The sequence below is a fragment of the Hypoxylon trugodes genome (assembly GCF_022578975.1).
Source record: "Hypoxylon trugodes strain CBS 135444 unplaced genomic scaffold F4822scaffold_10, whole genome shotgun sequence".
NCBI classification, from domain to species: Eukaryota; Fungi; Ascomycota; class Sordariomycetes; order Xylariales; family Hypoxylaceae; genus Hypoxylon; species Hypoxylon trugodes.
The window spans coordinates 2,095,565-2,112,439 of record NW_026250025.1 but is presented as its reverse complement, the minus strand read 5'-3'; the positions used below and the strand labels follow the sequence as shown (position 1 = coordinate 2,112,439).

General features: G+C 46.3%; 6 protein-coding genes across 6 annotated transcripts; 4 read left to right on the top strand and 2 right to left on the bottom strand.

Annotated features, from left to right (window-relative positions):
- The first annotated feature begins 98 nt into the window (after positions 1-98).
- Positions 99-1,759, top strand: F4822DRAFT_419460 (RNA polymerase Rpc34). The gene is made up of 2 exons (XM_051459612.1): positions 99-566; positions 648-1,759. The coding sequence occupies exons 1-2, from the start codon at positions 325-327 to the stop codon at positions 1,519-1,521; spliced, it is 1,116 nt and encodes a 371-aa protein (XP_051310114.1). The 5' UTR covers positions 99-324; the 3' UTR covers positions 1,522-1,759.
- A 186-nt stretch (positions 1,760-1,945) lies between these two features.
- Positions 1,946-2,999, bottom strand: F4822DRAFT_434274 (cyclophilin, cytosolic form; the record flags this gene model as incomplete). The annotated part of the gene is made up of 5 exons (XM_051461982.1): positions 1,946-2,135; positions 2,258-2,364; positions 2,439-2,608; positions 2,842-2,906; positions 2,977-2,999. 5 exons carry the CDS (start codon positions 2,997-2,999, stop codon positions 1,946-1,948), a joined length of 555 nt encoding a protein of 184 aa, XP_051310113.1.
- Positions 3,000-5,428: 2,429 nt separating this feature from the next.
- On the top strand, positions 5,429-8,078 carry F4822DRAFT_67210 (ENTH-domain-containing protein). Its single transcript, XM_051463838.1, has 4 exons — positions 5,429-5,771; positions 5,841-5,872; positions 5,940-6,019; positions 6,093-8,078. The coding sequence occupies exons 1-4, from the start codon at positions 5,690-5,692 to the stop codon at positions 7,507-7,509; spliced, it is 1,611 nt and encodes a 536-aa protein (XP_051310112.1). The 5' UTR covers positions 5,429-5,689; the 3' UTR covers positions 7,510-8,078.
- A 1,505-nt stretch (positions 8,079-9,583) lies between these two features.
- On the top strand, positions 9,584-11,036 carry F4822DRAFT_434272 (uncharacterized protein; the record flags this gene model as incomplete). The annotated part of the gene is made up of 3 exons (XM_051461981.1): positions 9,584-9,754; positions 9,813-10,224; positions 10,303-11,036. 3 exons carry the CDS (start codon positions 9,584-9,586, stop codon positions 11,034-11,036), a joined length of 1,317 nt encoding a protein of 438 aa, XP_051310111.1.
- Positions 11,037-11,778: 742 nt separating this feature from the next.
- F4822DRAFT_438859 (HET-domain-containing protein) lies at positions 11,779-13,422 on the top strand (the record flags this gene model as incomplete). Its single annotated transcript, XM_051462572.1, has 2 exons — positions 11,779-12,472; positions 12,539-13,422. 2 exons carry the CDS (start codon positions 11,779-11,781, stop codon positions 13,420-13,422), a joined length of 1,578 nt encoding a protein of 525 aa, XP_051310110.1.
- Positions 13,423-14,750: 1,328 nt separating this feature from the next.
- On the bottom strand, positions 14,751-16,290 carry F4822DRAFT_66851 (glycosyl hydrolase family 62-domain-containing protein). Its single transcript, XM_051463834.1, has one exon. It carries the CDS (start codon positions 16,002-16,004, stop codon positions 14,949-14,951), a length of 1,056 nt encoding a protein of 351 aa, XP_051310109.1. The 5' UTR covers positions 16,005-16,290; the 3' UTR covers positions 14,751-14,948.
- Positions 16,291-16,875: the final 585 nt, after the last annotated feature.

Genomic DNA, 16,875 nt, shown 5'->3' with positions numbered 1-16,875 from the left:
GCATTCTTGATAAGATAACAATTTCGATAAACGCGATAAGAAATATATTTCCTTCAGCGACGAACGCGGGGCACGTCTATTTCAATCCTACCATCCATCCAATACTTCCACATTCAACGTAACCAACTTATGGATACCGATCTATTCCTCTATTCGCATCCTATCAAATTTCAATTCCCCTAGGTACCTCCTATAACAATACATTAAACCGACATGACTCTTCAATAGGTCTTGTTACAGGTCGCATTTCAATTCCGCGCGTTTGTCGCATTGCAAAATTTCCACCTCTTTCATCTCTGAGTCACATCCGAATCGCATTTCAACATGGACGATCAAACCTCAATCCTAAAAGACCAGCTTTACGTTGCGTGCGAAGATGCATGTAGCCATGACCCAGAAAAGCTATTCTCGCAAGAAGATCTCATGGGTCTTAACGTCGTCCCTCCAAAAGATGTGAAGAAATTACTGCAAATCATCCAACTTCTAACGAAGGAGCGCCTTTTCGTCCCTGTCCATTTCCACAATGGCCTTTTCTGGCGAGTCCGCTCGGAGAGCGATGCAGCCAAGTAAGTAGCACTCTCATACCTACCCTCCTGCCAATTCTCCAATTCTCCTCAGGTCGCAAGCTAATAATCCCTTCTTAATAGATACAAGCATCTTACCTCCGAAGACCAAGTCCTAGTCTACGAAATCATCGATTCGGCCGGTGCCGAAGGCGCATGGCAACAAGATATCAAGCGACGCCTCAACCTCCAAGACAATGCATTACGAAAGGCGCTTAAGGAGCTGGAAGCCAAGCGCTTCATCCAGCAATTCACCACCGTCGAGAACATGACCAAGAAAATGTGGATCAAGTTCAACATGCAACCCTCGGCCCGCGCGACCGGTGGTCCATGGTATACCGATCAATATCTCGACGAAGCCTTCATCGATGCGTTACAGACGGTAGTAGTCCGTATCGTAAAAGAGAGGGGTAGCTACCGTAGCACTGGAGAACGAAATGGCCGGAGCGTTAGTCCCGTTCTGCCGAAGAAAGGTGTTATTAGGGGTGGTCTCTCAGATGCTGCACTAAAGAGCAAGAAGCGAACCGCAGACGCTATATCCCGAGACGAAACCGCACCCGTATTACCTCCTGTATCCAAAGTCCGCGGTACCGTTCGCATTCCCCTACCTGCCGGTTATACCGGATACCCAACAGCCGAAGAAATCACCAAAGAGCTCGTCAGAGTAGCCAGAGGCCAGCCATTAAAAGTAGAGCACGTCCAAGAGCTAATCGACATTCTCGTATGGGAGAACCGCATCGAAGAGATAAAAGTAGGCGATCGAGTCGGATACAGAGCTACACGCATCTCCAAGCAGAACGCGGATTCCGCTAAGCTAGACAGCGAGGATTTCTGGGAGTCGAGAACTAATGGTTTGACGACTGCCCCTTGCGGCAAATGCCCCGTCTTTGAGCTTTGCGAGGAAGGTGGCCCTGTTTGGGCTGGTGGATGTGAATACTTTGACCAATGGTTGTCGTAATTTCTTGTTATTTGATCGAGCTGGCGGCAGCTTATCATTACTTTGCTTCTTGATGTTTCACTATATGGCATGGCATGGCGTTTAGGAGGAAAAGAGACCTAGGTATTCCCCTAAGGCAAAAAGGAAAGATTTGGGATTCTACGATAATATACCTTTGCAGTCTAGTCAAGGCTTACATCACAAATCATGGCCAAATTTACAATAGATAATTAAAACGCAAGACAAATGTCATTGGCAACTACCTAGCGTTTTAAAAGATATGCTGATCTCTAGGTGTCTCGCAAACCTATCCACCCCGAGTTTTTTTCTCGAATCCTTTTATATGGCATACGCCAATACTCAATTGAGAGGAGTATGGTGCAGCATCATAATGTGCCGAGTAGAAATGTTACACACAAAGATAGAAAGATGCAAGTTTCCTTCCCTAGTTGAGCTCACCCGCGTTGACAATGGTAGGTCGCTTGCTGTACTTGATGGCACCACTCTGGGAGCCGGTAGCCTCGAGGGCCTTGACAATGGCTATCGAGGGCTCGTCGGCAACAATACCAAAGGGGACGTGACGACCATCGAGCCAGCTAGTCTTGACAGTGGTGATGAAGAATTGAGAGCCGTTTCTATTTAGAGAAATGTTAGTCAAAAGTTGATTCAACTAGAGAGATTGAAGTAGGAAGATTCCAATCAATGTAGAATCCTGTCGCTTGATTGGAAGCAACAGGGCAATTCGAACCAAACTTACGTGTTGGGACCGGCGTTAGCCATGGAAAGAGTGTAGGGGTAAGTGTGCTGGAGGTCAAGGTTCTCATCGGCGAACTTCTCGCCGTAGATAGACTTGCCACCGGTACCCTGTTATCATCATAAGTTAGTACAACTAGCTAGGGAAATAAATAGAAGTGTGTATCTAGATGCGAGTGACTTACGTTACCACGGGTGAAGTCACCACCCTGAAGCATGAACTCGGGGATGATTCGGTGGAAAGAAGAGCCCTTGTAGCCGAAGCCCTTCTCACCAGTGCATAGAGCGCGGAAGTTCTCGACAGTCTTGGGTACCTGCTTCTTCCAGAGCTCGAGGTTGATTCGACCGGATTGGGCTGTAGAGAAGATATCTTGTTAGCTCCAATTTGATGAAGTAATAGAAGTAATAGACGGGAGGTGTGGTGGTGATGATATTTGAAATCAATTGAACTACCCGGTAGAGCGGGAAAGCTTTGGTACACAACACCTAGGCTTTGTGAAGTGCACCGAGAGAAATCAACTCCAACGAAGAATTCAATCGAGGAATAGGTATAGGAAGCTGGTAAGGATAGATTCCGCTTAAACTTACCCTTCACGGTAGCAGTAGGTCGGCCATTCTCCATGACGGGACCCTCCCACTCGACGTCAAGGAACCTAGAATGACGATTGATTAGCTATGGAATAATAAACAATAAACGAGAGGACGGGTATTAGAATGACTTACACGTTGATGTTGCCGTTGGACATTTTGGCTGATGTTGCAGAAAAGAATCGAATGGATGATTGGCTTGCTGAAGGTGAAGAAAAGGTTGATGATGTCTTTGGAAAGGTGTAAGGTCGAAAGCAAGATTGCGAGGTTGAAAATGAGGAAGAAGAGGAAGAAAATGCAGCGCGGGGCACTCTAAGGAGGGGTTGGAAGGTCTGTCTCATCATCTTTGCGGGCTTGCTTCTATAAGGGAGGGGTCAGCTCAAGCTTTATTAACCAATCAAATAATAAGAATGGGGCAAAAAAAGCTCTTTCCGAAGGGGGGGCTACAGGTGGGGTTGAGGGAGAAAGGGTTGTACTGCATGTACTTTAGCTGTATAAGCGTATGTACGTTGTACATAACACTACCTAAGTACCAAATTGACTTGTTACAAAAAGGGGGGTGGATGGGGCTAACTTGGAAGGAGCTGTCGTCACTTTCCATGCTCACTGCCCTCTACTAAGGTACTGCCAGTGTTTTCCATGCTTACCACTCGTTCATCACCCGCACTTTTTCACTTGAGGCGGCGGACCTTCCCCCCTAGAAGGACATCAATCAACTAAAAAGGAAGTACATAGGTACAAACACGGGATGTATCCACCTAAATGAATTCGTCGACGGGAATAAACCAGAGAACAAAAAAAAAAAAAAAAACAAAAAACAAAGCAATTATGAGCAAACTGAATACATTGTTAGGCAAAGCAATATGTTGGACGAAGAAACAAACCCTAAAAACCAATAACAGGGATTTAAAAAAGGACAAGAGGAAGCCAGAGGCAAAAATGAAGAGAAGAAAAAATACCCCTAGTCTCTCCGCCAGTTCTGAACTGAGGATGATAGGATGGGATTGGTGATCAAGGGGGTACGGCGGTCAAGGGTCTGGAAAGACAGGTACATCTCCGTCTATCCATCATTCCCTTGACTGGATGGTTTGATTATACTGGTCGACGAGGTTTCCTCTTGTCCTTGATTTCATGATATCGCCATTAACATCAAGACGATCTACCTCAACAATCCTCTTTTGTTTGGATAGACTCGAGGAGTTCTTTGCCTCAACCAATACGAGATCATTAACCGTAGGTATTTCCTGCGTCGACAAGTACAAGCAATGACGTGCTTCGAGACATGAGAATCGGACTAACTCCCACGTGCGTCTCTCTCCGTCGGATAGGTTCATAACCCTCCGAATGGAACCGAGCGGTAGTCTCCCTCAACAATCTGCCAATACTCCTTGCATGCAGAATAACACATCTTTGATGCTACGCTTGTGGTTTAGATGGATGTATATGATGCTGTTCGTTGCGGGATGTAAACTCGGCTTGCTTGTATCGGCTTCGAACATGCTAGAACCAACCCACTAGATACGCATGCAACATCTTGTCACACACAGACGTATACACAACATAGGCGGACATAGCCATTGAACATAGCCACCCCTCAACGAGGCGGATGGGATGGCGGGGTGACCGAAGTAGCTGCAGCTCCCCACCCCACATCCGCCTTTTCAATCTTTCCTCCAAAGATTCGGTATACTTCGGTAGGTATGACAAGGACAAGACGGGAGGACGGGTATTGCATTGTGTATTTCCCAGTGTCCGGCTTTGATGGTACACCTAGGTACTTCACCTTGGAAGTTGACTAGAGATCATTGATAAGATACCTAGGTAGGCATTGTGTTGGAGGAAAAGGAGGCACAATTCAAGAACTATGTGCTAAACAATGCCAACAAGCTCGTAAAGGCCAAACAAGTAACTAGGTAATACTTGGGTAATTTGTGTTGATACCCAGGAAGAAGGCTTGCAAAATCTAGCTCTGCTTAGAGCTATTGAGATCGGGTTCTAAGCTCCGAAGGTAGGAATTCGATAACGATACAATGAAATGCTTTTACGTACGTTTGTTTCAGTCTACAGAATTCGAGATTGAAATGGGTTGGTAAGAGTCTAATTAAATGAGATAAGCATCCAATTCAAGCAGAATGAAATGAATAGAGGTCAGTGACGTACGATGAGGTTGGTGATCTTTGATAGTTTTCTAGCTTAGAGAATAAGAGCTCTTAAATTTTCTGTCCCGGTCGAAAGCTAGTTGTAACCAAAATATCTACTGGGGAATAATTAATTGGTCCAAGCGTCTAATGAGTTACCTAATAACTCTACTTTCTTAAATTTATACCGAGCATCATATAAGTATCGTACTTATAAATATGCTCACACTATGATACATATTTAATGATTAATTCTTAATGCTCGTCATGGATCTAAAAAGGATGTACTCTAGAAAATAAATTTCAATTGCTTAAATTCTAGGTACTTGGATACTGAATATCGGTCGCATTGCCGATTTGACCAGCAAAACCACGTGACGTAAGTTACTTTGAAGAACCCGTTCAATGTTGCTGTTACCCATGTCAGGTTGAACCTTTAAGGTGGTCCTAGCGTGGTCGGGCATCCTTGGTCAGGGGTCCGAATGCGCGAAAGTCAAAGTGTCTGCTTCGATGCTCGGTACAATTCTCAATTCATCATTTACAACTTCGAAATCCAAATAAGGGAAATCAACAATAAGGAACCACCTTTGACTTCCCACCTCTTCTAGCTACATATATCTCCCTTGAAAGCCATATCTATCATTTGCTTCTTCGCTCTATAAGACTTTCCTCTTACCGTCCCGAATAGGGACAAAAAGCTACGGCCCAAGATGGATTTCAATAGTCTCAAAGACCAGGTGTCCAATCTGACCCTTTACGACCTCAAGGCTGGTGTTCGTAAAGTCCAAAATGGTAATTCTTAGATATATTCACGATGACTTCCCTGGAAGAGACTTGAATACTGATTCATACAAACCATAGCTGTTATGAACTACACCGAAATGGAAGCCAAGGTAAATGGCTCTCCTAATCAGCTTGAACCAAGTGAATAATTCGCGCTGACATGACGCGCAAAATCAGGTTCGAGAAGCTACTAATAACGAACCATGGGGCGCATCATCAACAATCATGCAAGAAATCGCCAATGGCACTTTTAACTAGTACGCAATTACATATCCTCCCTATTTACCGACATACCTATCTATATTTCCATACTGATTCGATGATTGCTAGCCAAACCCTTAATGAAATTATGCCCATGATCTATCGACGATTCACCGAGAAGGCTGCCGAAGAATGGAGACAGATTTATAAAGCGCTTCAGTTGCTCGAATTCCTTATCAAGCACGGCTCCGAGCGAGTCATTGATGATGCGCGAGGCCACATTACACTTCTAAAGATGCTGCGACAATTCCACTTCATCGATCAGAACGGTAAAGATCAAGGTATCAACGTACGTAATCGCGCGAAGGAGCTTGCAGAACTTTTAGGCGACGTCGAGCGAATCCGATCCGAGCGGAAAAAGGCTAGAGCCAACAAGGCCAAATATACTGGTGTTGAAGGTGGTACCATGGGAGGGTTCTCCGGCAGCAGCGGTCGCTATGGTGGTTTTGGCAGCGAATCCAGCGGCTACGGAGGTTCGTCTGCGGGATACGGCGGGTTCTCTGGTGGTGTTTACGGAGACGGCGGTGGATTTGGGGGTCAGTCCGACGACTGGAGGGACAGCGGCGCGAATCGCGCGGATAAGTTCGAGGAGTATGATGAATTTGACGAAGGGACTGCACCTTCGAGTTCGTCTCGAGCAAAGCGACCTGAAAGGAGTGAGAGAATGGGCGTTAAGAAGACCACTCCTACCGAGCCCCCGAAGAAAAAAGAACCCGAAGTCGACCTTTTCTCCTTTGACGACCCTGAACCTGCACCAGCTGCCACGACTTCTGCCCATGCGCATACCCCATCCAACGGATCCGCCGCTTTGGCTTCTCTATCGACGTCAAACACTAATGATGACGATGACTTCGACGATTTCCAGTCAGCAACACCCGCACCCGCGAACAACATTGGCGTTCCTCCCCCTATGGTGACGTCGAGCGCCCAATCTACCGCGCAGCTTGCCCAGCCGAAGCCTCTATCGGGACCGCAGCAAGTTAATCTTAGTGGTATGATGTCGTCAATTTCACCGCCCGGAAGTTCTACTACAACACCTGCAGCAAATTATTCGTCTTTTAGCATCCCTGCAGCGACCACCGGCATAGCTGCCCAAGCGCCAAAGCCAGCAACTACTTACCAGGCGGCACAACCTAATTACTACCAGTCTGTCCAAGTAGCCCAGCCAACTGGTTCATCAATTTCCGCCATGTCATCCGCGTCAGGGGTATCTACGCCATCTGGTCTATCAGCGCTCAACAAGCCAGCGGCTCCAGCTGCGGCCAAAGCGTCCGCTGGAAGTGATCCGTTCGCAAATCTATGGGGTCAGGCCGGTTCTGGCATAAAGAAAGCAAGCACACCTGTTGCTGGTCCGAAAATGGGCCAACTTGCCAAAGAGAAAACCAGTGCTTCCCTTTGGGGCGCTCCAGCAGCAGGTGCACCAAAGCCCGCTAACAACTCTCAACCTAGCGGTGGGAGCAGTGGCTTAGACGATCTATTAGGATAAAGGACTGGTCTAACCTATTGTAAGACCATGGCCACGGCCGACATGATGTAAACCAAAGTTGAATTGCTCTGTATATCGCATTGGCAATGCTGGCAACCTGTAATTAAAGGTTGATTTAGACCTAAAAAAGCCAATGAATGGCGAATGTTCTTTTTTTTTCTTCTTGTCTTGGTGGATAGCTGAATGAATCAACTCAGCTCGACGTATTTGCGAAAAGGCGTCGGGGAGTCGAAAAGACTAGGAACAACGAAATAAGATCAAGTTGCATAATCATAGCCTTCGTCTGTTGAATCATTCTGGGTGGCTGGACATTTGACATATTGTAGGGAAAAGAAAAATTTTCAAGCGACTAAAGGACAATCGTCGTATGATAGATATCATGTTGTCTCACCTGTTACAATATCATAGCATGACATATTTGATACGACATGCTACGACATGCTAATTGACGTTAGGGATATACATACCTAAGTACACAAGTCGTGGACGTTTCAGGTCGGGATCGAGTTGACGATAATAGGTCCTTTGAGCATCACTACTCAAGGTAGACGGCTCTACTTAATCTCCACCACAGCTCGATTGGCTACGAATGAAACTCACAGCTACTAATATTTACGCTGCATAGGAAAAGAGCCGTTTTCCCGGGCCTACGGTCCTAGCTTCGCCTCATCCGTCAATCTCGGTTTAAAAAATGTCGTACACAGATCTTGGTGAATCTACGAGGGATAATTTTCTCTTTTCTTCTATTGGTCAACGACACGAAGATCTTCTGAAACAAAACAACGGTTCATCCATGCACATACCCTACTACTTAGTATGCGGTGTAGTGTATGTGTTCATAGATGTATATTTCTAGACTCATCGACTCCATATCGGCGGCTATAGACAATTATCCTTGTTTATTCTTCCGATGGATCATCGTATCATTAGGAACAAGTCAGACTACTAACCGCGGCCCGCGCTTAAGACCCTGGACTGACCCACCGATCTCATTTCTCTTTAGCTGAGCTGTCAACCAACCACAAATCTCCGATGGGGAAGTCCACTGCTACGATCGATACAACACTAGCCGACAAGTTCTCTATTGGTATATCTTAGTTACCCGTTTTCATGGCAACGAGAATTTACTTCGTATGTATGAACCTTGCCAATTACATACATCCATGGATGCTTGTCATGCCAGGTATATTCCTAGCCTAGCAACTAGTATACAAGTTGTAAGGCGCTCAGGTTCGTATGGTATTATAAGCGCAATGACGATCATTTGTTCCCCGATTGGCTACACCAGCGCGTCATGATTCCCGCCATCCACATCAATTGCCGACGACATGGTTTTCAAAATAGCAATCGCGGATGAAGGTATACGAACAATGCTAGCCAAGGCACGGCCTCTTCAAGATTGAACCTGGCATTCTTTGGCGCGATACCGTGGTCAATCCATAGGCGACCAAAATGAAAGGGTCTAGACAGACCTAGCATACATGTACCTTGCAGATGTTCGGTATGACGGTGAATGATTATAGCTACCTAACCTAGGAGATGAGATGTATTCGGTATATAAGGTGTGAAGATCCTCGATAATGAATGGTATTATTTTTTCTATCTCACGAACAATCTGATCTCTCACAGCAATCTCCATCGTTTCCTTAAGTCTTTCTCTTTTTTTCCTTTTTTTTCCTATCTCATTTCGGTCTCTCTTTTCTGGGGGTATATCATCACGAATAAAGCATACAGTACGGTCTTTAGATTTCAACATCTCTATTCTCTGGGTTATACGAAACGAATTTCCTAGTCACGTACTCACGATCTTCTCTCGGTTTCTATCTATCGGTCATTTTCTTCATCGCAGTAGACCTGCTCTAACTCTGAGATTCATTCTTTCGGGTTTAGAAACCAATCTTGCTTACCATCTATCGTTTCGGCTTTAAGCCACCACTCATTCACAATTCGCTCCTCAAGCCCTTCAGCGTCTATTCCTTATCCGCCGCGGCGTCTTCCTATTCGCACTATTCTCAACAAGTCTCGTCCGAAACTTTCGCTTATAACCGATTTCGACACCAGTATCCCTTTGAGAATGCGTTTCCAGGCTCCCCAGCTCGGCGCCTTGGGCGTAACTTTCACGGCTTTTCGGGCTATGCAGTTCGTCTCACTCGTCGCCATCATTGGTATCACTGCCAATTTCATCAATGAGATCGTGAGCTCTCAGCGCGATGCACCAGATGTGCTTGTCGGCACTATCGCAGTGGTATGCATACACTTCCACCCACCCGATATACCTAATGGTGTAACTAATTCCTTCCTAGGCAAGCATCGCGACGCTTTACGTCTCAATTTCCTACATCTTATACTACGATGGTCTTCTCCCTCTCTTAATCGCAGCCGTAATCGACCTAGCTCTCCTCGTCGCTTCCATCGTAGTTGCCGTCACCATCGGCAAGCCTCTCTCTACACTCAAGTGCGAAGTACTTCCACAACCCGCTTCGACTACGCAGACATTCACTATGTCTATCTCAACACGGGACTATTCTACAGCGGCTACTCGGTACCACGATTATTTAGCTTTAATTATGACTGACCAGCCGCATTGTTACGAGATCAAGGCAGTCTGGGGTCTAGGCATCGCGCTCTGCGTGCTCTTCGCCTTTTCCGCCGTCCTCTGCGTCGGACTACAGCGCCGCATCAAAGCTACTAGTGCCCCTCCCAAGGACATTGAGGGTTAGGGGCGCGCGGGCACGCGCGGGTTTTCAGGGGAGAAATCCAGAGGTGGTTTTGGTCTAGTGCAACAAATCTCAGGGCCGACCGCACTCGGGACTCGAGCCCTTACCCCTGGACCGGGCCTCCAATGGGTCCCTCCTCCACCTCTCCCCACGGCGCCCGAACCCGCGCGTCGCCCCCCTATTCTCCGATCCATCGACGAAGATATTCGTCCGGTGCAGACCCCTCCTGTTATCGTACACGCCAATTCCGGCCCGACTACCATTACAGGTCAACCTGTATCTAGCAATTATCTCCCTGTTCCTCCTGCTCCGGCTGTCGTGCCTCCGGTTGCGACTCGGTCTTTTGATGCGTCTGGTTCGCCGAAGGAAGATTTCATACCAATCGCGCATCAAGCAACTATCGATCACGTAAACGCGAGGACAAAAACCGTTCCCCCACCTGTAGCGGTCGTCATCCCGCCTACACCTAGCGACGATGGATTTACTCCCGTGACACCAACCCCGGCATCGCCACGCCTAAAAGGCTTTCGACTCAGCAGAGCGCCTCCCCTACCCCGCGATGCGCTCGGCATCCCAATCGGCACAGGGAAGAAACTCATGCGTTCTAAGAGCCGAAAAGTACAAATCTGCCACGTAGACGATGATCTCGATGATGATACGACACCTTTAAGTCCGACTAATGCTCGGGATCTAGAGGCGCAAATGACGTCTAAACCAAAGCCGAAGCGCAAGACGCTTTGGGGTGTTATTGAAGGATGGTGGGATTTGGGATTGTTGGAACGAAGTAAGAGTTTGAGGCGTAAGGTTTAATGGGTTATTTGAATGTCTGTGCGTAATGGTGTAATAAGTGGTTGGTTGGTGGATTGGGTCTGGGTTGGAGTTTTTTGTTTATATAATCGATCTATGGGATGGATTGAAGGTATTATTGAGATCCAGATTGGATTCAGTAGTTGGAATTGGTAATACATAGTACTTAGGCATAAAAGTATCAGTACGGTATAAAAGTTATATTTAATAAAGGCTTTTGGAATGGAAACATGGTTCATCTTGTCTAGAATTGTTTCAGCATAATAGTTGTTGGTTTGGTTCGTGACCCCTGTAGTTTTCTGTCAGCCAACTAGAGACTGCTACATTCTTGATTTACTGGTAAGGTGAATGCATATCGAAAATTATTACCTGAATTACTACTAAGCTTTTGCGTATTGAATTGTACCAAGAATGTCAACGTGTGCCGTGTGTTGCGATTTAATTCCACAACCGGGACTCTCCGGGGGCTTCGTTACTGGGGGAGGGGGATCCTCCCTCGAAGAATCATCAAGAGACTGTTTAATATGTTCAATTCTTTGGGAAGCACTATCTTTTTTCTGCCAAGAAGATCCTTATGGTGTTCGCTGGATAATTTTTAAAGCCGAAGAGGAGTTACCCAGGCTTCAGTATTTCCTACAATCTGGCCATTGGATAGGGTTACATCTTTATACCAGAGGTAACGAGTTCTCATTCAATCGCTACCACATAACTTACCTGGATTAACATCTTATTAGATGATCCTTTTATGTCCAAAATATTTCAGTCATGGACTGACCTACCACAAGACTCTGGATGCATTCGAAATTTGAATCAAATGAGAAATTGGCTTCGTGAATGCGAAGAAGGTGACGACAGGTGCAAAATCGGTCGCACGATGGATTATCTACCCACTAGGGTCCTAGATGTTTCTCGTCAAGAAGACAAGGTCTTTGTTACCGAAGGAGAGAGGTGCGAGAAAGGCCCTTATATCACATTAAGCCATTGCTGGGGAGAATCCCATCCCATTCAAACAACTACCATGACGTTGCCAGTCTTTCGGACACAGGGGATACCCCTATCATCTTTACCCAAAACATTTCGAGAAGCAGTATTTGTTACAAGATACCTTGGTTGTCCTTACCTCTGGATTGATTCACTCTGCATTATCCAGGGTGATAGAGAAGATTGGGCAATGGAAGCACCCCGAATGGCCGATGTGTATAGTAATTCGCATGTCACCATTGCCGCCACTGCATCAGCAACCGGTTCCGGAGGCCTCTTCTACCAAAATAACGAAACTCAAGTCAAATATACAGTTCGACGTAAACGAAAAGATGGTACTCCGATCGAGATCTATGTACGTCCGGCTTTAAATCATTCTGTTTATGATCTCGGTCCCATTGATCCTCCGAACCCATTATACCCGATGCCGTTACTCCGTCAGAGTTGGTTTTTTCAAGGTCCGTAAATTGGCTCATCAATGATCGTTGATTGGACCTCATCTCCGTAACTGACGTATTTGTTAGAGCACATGCTTTCGCCTCGTATGCTGTATTTTACAAATTGGGAGATACTCTGGCAGTGTCGGGAGAGAAGCACCTGCATCTGCGAGGTTCGTAATTACAGGGACGTCGCTCAAAAACCTCACCTGAAAAAAAGGTTCGAGGAACAACTCGTTCTAAACCGGTCCACTAGTTTGCAACTGTTATGGTGCGACATTGTTACATGGTATTCGGAGAGACAGCTTACATTCGACTCGGATAAACTAGCAGCTCTAGCAGCGGTTGCGAAGCTACTTTCTAATACAGCCCTTGGGAGATATGCTAGCGGTCTCTGGGAATCAAGGATTGACGCAGGTCTGTTGTGGAATGTAAAGGGACCATTAGTAGGGTTTGACGGCGAGCCCATCGATTCAAGGCGTAGTACTGATCTATCTATGCCGTCGTGGTCATGGGCAAGCATAATTGGTCCGGTATCATTAGATATCGGTACAGGTCTGGCGAAAGATTTCGAGGTAGTAGATATTTTATACGGGCCAGATAGTGGGAAATCTCTCTTAGAAGCGAGTGCGACGGCGATAATAATCCATGGCTTGCTATGTGAATGTAAGGTATGGGATTCGGGGGCGGTTAATGGAAGAAGATCGGATCGATACAATTACCGTCTGATTCGCGGGCCTGGAATGGAGAAGGATTACGAGTTTCAGGCCGACGTCGCTTCGGAGGTGAGTTGTGGTCGAAACGAGGCAATGACGGCCTATGTCTTGAATATCACGGGAGAACGCGGTGTCGTACTTCGCAAGTTGGATACTGAAGAAGGTACGTATCGAAGGATAGGCGATATCGGGTACCAGGTTGGGATGCCTGTCACGAGGTTGACATATACTCATGCTGTCCTTAAGCTCGTATGATTGGCGATAGGTGATAGGTGAATGAAATATCAATGATTACCTATATATCGTCGAATAATTACCTGGCGGCCTGGCCAAGACAATGTTACTGCGTGAAGGTGACCCTCTTGGTGATACAGTAGATACCCTTCATCAACATATTACAGAGCGAATATACGGACCCTCTTCGAAAATTCGGACTCCTCTGTACCACCCCTCTTTCTCTTTCCGAGCTCTGAATTTCCACTTCCTAAACTCAATGTGTTTCTCTTCTTGGAACCTCTATTTCTTGGGCCTCTCTTCCCCCGACCGGGACCCTTCAATCGTTGCAATAAAGCTGACAAGAACCCGCCATCAGCCTTTGCTTCACGTATATCGATCCGCTTTTCGTCTTGTAGGGTATAGGCACAAAATGCGTCATAATCTTCCCATTTCCATATTTTGACCTTCCTGCCTATGCGTCTAGCGTCAATGTAGTCAATGATATTGACTAGAAGCTTCTTCAACTCTCTTCTGCATTCCGCGACTGTGTCTTGGGGTTCGATACCGATTTCTCGACACATATTCTGATAGATATCGAGCGGGTCCAGCTCATCTGGCTCTCCCTTTGGGAATTCAGGAATCGACTGTAAGTTCGGCTGTGAAGAATAGTGAAACTTCAATTCGTCACGAATCGCTTTGGTGCGCTCTCTTCGGTACTCTTGTGATCCAGAAATGAAACCTTGCGATGATGCAAAACGAGTGAATTCGTCATCAAAAGAAGCGTTGTTGTCGGGCACGAACCCCGAGACTTGATCGAAATAAGACTGCGACGCGGGAGGTGGCATTGGCTCTTCGTCCTCGTCCTCGTCATCTTCAATCTTAATGGGCATATTATGTGAACCTTCAAATGGTGTGGGAGTTTTGTCTTTCACCGACTTTGGGGGCTCATCGTCATCTTCTTCCACCTCAGTTTGGACAGTATTAATAGCATCGCCAACGAATTTCAGCGCGTCTTCGTATTTCTCAAACCCCTTGAAATACGCCTTTGAAAAACCGGAAACTTGATCTTCGCATTCGTCCCAATTATCATAAATGCCAGGCTTCCTACCAACTCGAACTGCATAATAATTTGGTCTTTTGCGCTTAGCCATCTTGTGTATTTGCAGTGACAATAATGAGTATAATGTTGTAAGGTATTACGTCGAGTTACACAACATAAAACGCCACGACGCGTCTCAATATTTACTCACACCCCTCATATAATTATTGGGGGCTATCGATAGGAGATTGCCAACCATTTCAAAATAGGAAATTGCGAGCCTCGCTTCCCCTCTTCTTTTGCTTTTTCCTTTTTAAAAAGCAAGTAGGCCTGCTTTCTAAACTAAGCATTACCTAGGTATCTCACTCTGGGTTCACGATGGTGCAAACAGCACAGGTGATACGATGCATTATCCAGAAATATTAGGAATTCTAAGAGACGATTATGATCATGAGTAGGTCCGGTATGTTAACTCGATATACAAGGATATTGTTTCTATGACTTCTATCTGGGATGACCTTCAATCCTAACAAGCCGAGTTGGTCTGCGTAAGAAGACCCAACTTCCATGGCAAAGAATTATAATTGCCACTGGCAGATGGGTCTACACCTTGATAAAGGTAACGCAGATTACACGGGCTAATGGTCATCGTCTGGTCCACTTTGTCCCGTATCATCTCTCCATGACTGATACTCTTAGTCCAAGTTTTCCCAGTAAACGCCACATTGTTCGAACGAGCGAAGGGGTTGGACTCGGTAGCCGCGAGAGCAGTCCATTTCCTAGATAGACTATCCGACGTCCATGATCGAAACCATCGCGCACCATCACTACTAATCGCCTCAACTATTAAGAGGTATTCGCTATCACCTATCTTATACACGTTCGAGGCTTCGAATAGCGCATTCTTCGAATCCTGAAGCGCAACGACCGGTTCGCCCATCTTATTAGGAAAGTCGCTCACAGATGTTTGCGCACGGAAGAGATGACCATTATCGTCCGATGAAAAGTGATGGCAGTTCTCAGCATCGCAGATCACCCACATATCGACCCAATAGCCACCGCTAAGGTACTTATTGATAGTTGATGGTACATTGCTGAAAAATGTCTTCGGTGCTGTCCACCCAGACGGATCGTTGATATCTTTGTTGGTGGAGTAGGCCGCGTTGTTATTCTGGTAGATGAGGTACCAGAGGCTTTGTGGTTCGAAGTAGAACACTTGGGGAGCTGCGCGATACCCCTTTCCGAGCGGGCTCTGGTCCAGGTAGTGAAACGTCGCATTGCCCGCCTCTGCGAAGTCTGTGAAGCTAAAGTACACCAGGTTGTACCCGCCAGGTGATGACGCCGTGCTAGCGAAGACGTGATATTTATCCTCGTAGAAGATGATGGATGGATCTTTGATTCCAGCAATATTACGGCCATCGCTCTTGGGACCGACGAGGGCTTCGCTCGAACTCCATTTAAAAGTACTCGGGAAGCTTTGTCTAGCCGTCAGAGTCTTGGAAGCTGAACCCGAAACGGATACATCGTGAGCTGGCAGGGCAGCGGCGAAGCCTGTCAACAGGAGAAAGAAACCAGCCAACATTTTCGCGGTATGTCTACTTCCACTTTGTCAAACAGCCCAATAGGCCAAGCGGGGTTTGGGCGACCATGACTTTATACTCTCTTATGTCGAGGGTAGACGTCAAGTGCCAGATTAATCACTAGAAGTCTAGATTCACATTATGATGAATGTGGTAAGGTCCAGCTTCAGCCAGTGCGTTACTATGTCGCCTCATCGCCTTAGTGGGCATCATAATAAATAGAAAAAATATCGGCTATATTGTTTCTTAATTTTCATCATGATATCACGAAGCCAGCATACATTCTGACTAGTGGAATATTTCCTCCACCGGAAGCTACTGTTTTATAACAGGCATTCTGACCTCCGCATCCTCTTTCCGGGATCTTGGATAAACCAAATGGGGGATATTCCTAGCCCTATCGAGTTGATTCTTACGATCCGCTCCACTATCAGCGCTGTTTAACGTAACATGCAACCAGATGATATTCAGAATCTAATAATAACCAACCTTTCACCGTGGGCAGTCTCACACCGACAGCCGGTCGCAGCCATGTGTTTCAAAAGCGCACCAATGAGCGTATTGTTTTTAATTATTACTCGGTAATTCCTGTTGTATCTTTTCCAAGCGGACGAATCAGGACTCGCGCGCCAACAAGATGAGCACAGATCAGATGAAGTAATAAAAGGCGGCTAGACTGCAGGATAATATCTTCTTCCTCGCGTTGGTCAAATGACGATACAATCGCAACTACCGCGAGCTTTCCTGCTGCCAAACACCGCGCCGTCTCTTTATCTCGAGCAACATTCATCCTTCTTAAGTCGGATTACCCTTACCAAGAGTTCGTATATCGTATAACTTCTTCTGTGCCGATAGCCGCGCAGAATCTTCTCG